The 5,683-nt window shown below is 41.9% G+C and overlaps 1 protein-coding gene across 1 annotated transcript; it reads right to left on the bottom strand.

The window, feature by feature from the left end:
* Positions 1 to 249: 249 nt before the first annotated feature.
* Positions 250 to 5,108, bottom strand: LOC146578203 (uncharacterized). Its single transcript, XM_085268607.1, has 7 exons — positions 5,078 to 5,108; positions 3,536 to 3,577; positions 3,190 to 3,456; positions 2,870 to 3,109; positions 2,606 to 2,791; positions 2,374 to 2,496; positions 250 to 750 (listed from the first exon to the last, which is right to left on the bottom strand). The coding sequence occupies exons 1-7, from the start codon at positions 5,106 to 5,108 to the stop codon at positions 707 to 709; spliced, it is 933 nt and encodes a 310-aa protein (XP_085124733.1). The 3' UTR covers positions 250 to 706.
* Positions 5,109 to 5,683: the final 575 nt, after the last annotated feature.

Genomic DNA, 5,683 nt, shown 5'->3' with positions numbered 1-5,683 from the left:
TTTGTTTGAGTTTTGTCTGTTTTGTCTTTCAGGCGTTGTGTATGATTTAAGTGTGCTTTGTTTTGTTGGAGTGGGCCTTTTTTTTCCCTTAACCCCTGTCCACTCCAGCACAATATTCAGATACCAATAAGAATATTAAATAAATCAAAGATAACGAAGCATTCAGATTCTGCTGTCTCCAAAAACAGAACTTCCCATCTTAGAGTAAAATGCTGAAAAACTAGTTGATGCATTTATTACTGCTGGGCCCCTCCTGAAAATCACTGGCTGTACCCAAAGAGATAATTAAGTGTGCCCCCTCTCTTCCTGATATAAACAGGAAAGTTCCTGATCGATGCAGATCTGTCTGTTCATTAAATCTGTGTTAAATCACACCTGCTGAAATTACAGCAGGAGTTCAGAGTATTGATCAGATTGAAATGAAGGAAGCAGCTCCATCGTAGACGACCTTTGTCAGAGTTCAAGCTGCAGAGACTCAAACCAGCAGCAGTTTGATCTCTTCAGTTCCTCCTCCTGGTTTCTCTGGAGGAACTGGAAACAGGACGCCTTCCTCACTTGCTGCCATCATGACTCCATTGATTGGATTAAATGGGAGTGAATGAAGAAAGGAGGAAGCTGATGACTGTAAATGTTCCCACGGTGAGACCGACACATCTGCAGGTCTGTCCTCAGCTTCCTGTTTACACAGAGAAACTCGTCGTTTCTTTCACTTTTTAATTTCTTCTGTGGCGTCTGTGGTTCCTCCACCTTCTGTAAAAATGGGACAGTCATGCACGTTGGTCACTGCGCTGAAGGAATCAAAGACAGAAACAAGCCACTGTGTGACCGAACATCTGGGATTCATTTTCATCTCACTGTGAACTTGGAGTTCCCATCAAACCTTGTCTGCTGAACTCAAGTCAAACTATTATTTTTTTTTATTGATAACACCGAAGAACAATGTGAAACAATATGATTCAGCAAAGCTTCAGGTTCAGTATCTGCTGACATGCACTCTCTGGACTCCACATCATTCAAACAGCTGTTAAACTAAAGGTAAACAGATAAAACACTTCATGGTCACAACAAGGAAGCTCTGTCACACAAAGATTTCAGCTTCTCTCATCAGCTAACCACACGAGCAGCACCTGTTCTGATGTGGGTGAAAATAAACACTCGACTCTGGGAACTACAAACTCAGGTGACTTCACCATGTACGTGCTTTTACATCTGACTGCTGCCCCAACACAGTGAACTGAAACATCCTCGTCAATCAAAGTGAGTCTTCCTCAGCTCCTTTCTACTATGAGGTGTAATTCTTGAACAAATTCTTCTCTCTCTTCATCGTCTCTTTCACAGAGTCTTTATTGCCTAACCCCTGTTTTTATGTGTATAACCCCAAACTTACATGCCAGTGAAACATCGGTGGCTTGTGCTTTCATGTTCCACGCTTATGTTATTGTTTAGCTTCACCTCTGCCTTTTAATTTCAGATGTTTTTATCAGCCTTGTTAGACAGCTCCCCTTTTGTTTATCTTCTATGTTCGTTCGTGTCAGGATTTTGGGTCCACTCCTCAAATTCATAGTGTGCTGCTGCATGCTGTGACAAAATCTCCCCAAATCATTTTCACACTGGAGTTCAATCAGACAGTTCGTGCTGCATGGTGTCATACACACTAATCTTCCACATCATGCACCAATCACTTCCTTCCATTTCAGCGTTCTGACTGAGCTGCAGGATTGCTGCCATGGTTTTCTCTGACCCATTTTTACAAACTGCGACTCGAGCAGTGAGACCACAGTAAGGTTCAGATGTGAAACCAGTAACATGTTTTACTGTCAGACAGGAAACTAAAGAAAGTTTATGTTTCATAAAGCGTGAAGCCGTTGAGTCACAGTTCCTCTTTGTTTTGATGCATTTGAGGAAAATATAAGTCAATGTTTCCACGACCACAGTTTACTCCAATTCTTAAAAACCACAGGGACCCTGTGCAAACACAGACTGAATGATTTGCAAATCTCACAAACCCATATTTTATCATGAGATAAGAAATGAGCTGAGATAAGAAAACCACAAAGAAGAGGCTGATTCTGGAGCATGCTCACATGTGGTTCTTCTTTGCATTATAGAGCTTCAACCTGCATTTGTGGAAGGCAGGTGAACATTGCTCACAGAAACAGTTTCAGGAAGTGTTCCTCCACCTGTTTGTCTTTGGGACCACCTGCTTTTTCTCCATTTGTGCATTCAATCCCTTTACTGTGTTCTATTTATTAAAATATGGTTTTATAAGATACACAAATCATTGCATTCTGGCTTTATTTATACAACATCACAAAAGATGATTTAACCTAAGTGTATCTCTAGTTTTCCTGCTTTTATCCCTCATTTCCGTACCTGTAGTGTTTGTCCTCAGGGTGGAGTAAACCATTTCTGGTTGGATGACTGGCATCTTATTGGATGACTCTCTACTGGTGACCTCAGAGTAGGTGACATCATTTGAAGGAGCCTCATTGTGGACTAGGCAGAGCCACGAAGGCAGCATGAGAGTGATAAGACCAAGAATCACATACATACATGTATACTGCTTCACTTACAAGTGCTCAGTTGGGTCAGACAGACTCTATACCTGTGTGTTTCTTCCAAAGGAGCCGGACCAGAACCAGAACCAGAGACGCAAGAACCAGAGAAACCACAACAGCTACGACTGGGATGATGAAGGGCTGGAGAGGAGGAGGAGGAAGAGGAGGAGAAGGTGGATGGGAGACATCAGTGTATGTTGTTGTTGTTGTTGTTGTTGTGGGAGGAAGAGGACCTGCAGGAGAGATAATGACGCTGATTCAGTAAATTTATCATCAGCTCAGCAGACAGGAAGTGATGTCAGTGTTCTGACCTCTGACCCTCAGAAAGCTCTGAGGAGATGATCCAAACTCATCAGTAGAACACCAGTAGAGACCTTCATCAGACTGCTGCACGTTAATGGTGATGAGTTTCTCTGATGTAGGTCTAACAGGACGTCCATTAAAGTAGAAATAAGCTGTGACTGTGCGACCAGTTTTGTATTTACAGCGTAGAGTGACATCACTTCCTGTCCTCACAGGAAGTGCAGGGATCTCCAGGATCACTTGTTTATCTGAGGAAAAGACCCACAGAGTGATGTAGAGGTGGTATAACAGTCTGCTGTTAGTCTGATGAAATGAATGACTTCATTACCTGATACAGTGATGTTGACTTCTTCACTCTTCTCTCCAGCTTCACCTTCACACCAGTAAACTCCACTGACTGGCTTGAACTCATCAAACAAACAGGATGAACCATTGAACCTCCCGAAGCCCCGCCCCCCTGCTCCACATGACTCAGTCCCACTTCCTGTGTCCCTCTTCACCGTCCATCCATCAGAGCCCAGCTGACCGTCACATGTCAGAGACACTGAGGCTGCTGTGAAGAACTGCTGAAGGTTTGGACTGACGCTCAGAGAGACTGGAGGACAGACGGACAGTTTCTATCAGTGTTTACACTCAGTGTTTGTCCTGGACCATGGTGCACTTCATCTACTCACCTGCACAAACAGTCAGTGCAGACAGCAGCAGCACACACACACCTGCAACAGGTCAGAGGTCACTGAAGGTCAGAGGGCAGGGAATTGTAATCTGTTCCTGTGTGGTTCTGGAAACATCATTCAAACCTGATCAAGCAGATTTGGTGTAAAATGCTCGAGTTGAATTCAAATGGACTATTTTTCCTTTTCATTTCTTTTTAGGTAGAAACTCTGAAATTACACGAACCTGCTCTCAACTCAGGCATTTTAGACTAAACCAACTTCAGAATTCTCAAAAGAACCTCAAACCTATTTTCAGCTCTGGAGACCAGAGTCACTGAATAGGAGACTTGGATTTGCACCCTTTAAAAATGTGTAGCTAGTGTTAGTGTGTTTATTTAGGAATCACAAGCCAAAACACTTTATTTATGACTATTGTTTTTTAATGCATTGGATGATTAAAAAATCGGCATGTACATGGATCTCTTCCATTCAGAAATCCACATGGCTGCAGCCAACTTCCCAGGAGAGAGTAACCTGTCCTAGCAGTTTTATATCAGGACCAGTTAAAACTGCTGGGGTTGACCTGCTTGTTTTGCAGGCCCTAATTCTTTTATATCGATACGTCTGCAGGTTTCTAAGTAGTTGTTCAGTAAGTAAAAAACTACAGATTCTACTAATCACAACATTAAACCCAACATTAGCAGGTTCCCATAGCCAGTGCTGGCGAAGGTAGGTTAGGCCCAATCAGCTCTTACTGGCTAAGTAAAACAGAGACATTTAAAAAGCAATCAGAGTTAATGAACCATCAAACCACCGAGATCACTGGATTAAAGTTAGGCGACTTTGGCAATATCAGCTGCTGAGTGAGCAACCTGAAAAATCTGTTTAGTAAACATTACAGTCGTTTGAGTCCCGCTCGTCTAAATCGCCATCAGAAAATTAACAAAGCGTACAGAAAATGAGGAAAATCCGACGTTAATTCTGGAAAACCAACTATCTTCAGTCATTTAGTTAGACTCAGTCAATCTGGTCTGAACAGAGGAAGTGATGATTACAACAGGCAGATAAGGAGAACATGTGGTACATGCAGCTAGGAGCCGTGGTTTCCTGAGTAAAGGTTAATGTTTGATGAAAACAGGTCACTTTCCTCTCTTACAGACACGACATGAAGCTTCAGCTCTGTGAGTCAGTCCAGATTACAGAGAAACGCAGAGTTAAACTTCTAAATTTTAAAGAGTTTATGCAGTTGAAACAGTTTTCTGTCATTTGCTGTATCTTCATGCACTCGAGTTAAATATGAGGTGCTTACAGGAAATACACTACTTGATTTCTGTCCAAACACACAAACAAATATCAGATACAACCAGCCTTAGATAAACAAAAGAAGTAGTGATCACTTCTTCTCACTAAGGAAAACAAAACCAACAGATCTGAACAGATTTCATGTGAGAGAAACTATCAGCGAGAGCTTCCAGCTGCTGAAAATAGGCTCTTTACCTTTGACCTTTAGTGTGTGTTGGAGCTGTGATAAAGAATTGAAGAAGGGAGGGTTTGACTCACCGAGGAGCAGAGCGACAGATGAAGTCGGCATGTTGTCATGTTGGAGACCGACAGCAGAGTGATACCTTCAGCTTCACCACTTCCCTGTTAACATCATCAGCTCGTCACGCTGCTGCTTCTCCACAAGGACGAGCTGTTTCTAATACACTCGTCTTCATCAGAATCAGAGAAACTTTATTGATCTCAGAGGGAAACTGAGTTATCATAGCAGCAAATATACAAGAAACAACATATAAAATCAGTGTAGAAACAGAGATATGATAACAAAACTATTAAGATACACAGATGAACACAAAGACATGGGACTAAATATAAATATACATATGAACGTGAAAAGACAAGCATACAGTCCTGAGTGGACATAAATTATATGTGCAGTTTGCTAATACTGCAGTTCATGCAGTCTATGAACAGCTCAATGCTCCTTCTGAGAACAGGAAATAACAAAGAGAATACAACTTTATTTATATAGCACATTTAAAACCAGCAGTACCCCAAAGTGTTTTACAGTAATACGATCATTTATAGGAGGGAAACATTAAAAGCCAATAAATACACCAACAGGTGGAGCGCACTAATTAGCTGCAGTGCAGTGAAAATATCTGC

The sequence above is a fragment of the Mchenga conophoros genome, linkage group LG3 (assembly GCF_057382185.1).
Source record: "Mchenga conophoros isolate Kocher_MC1m ecotype Shallow Benthic linkage group LG3, M_conophoros_male_GT1.1, whole genome shotgun sequence".
NCBI lineage: Eukaryota > Metazoa > Chordata > Actinopteri > Cichliformes > Cichlidae > Mchenga > Mchenga conophoros.
The sequence above is the reverse complement of the archived record's forward strand: the minus strand, read 5'-3'. Positions and strand labels throughout refer to the sequence as shown.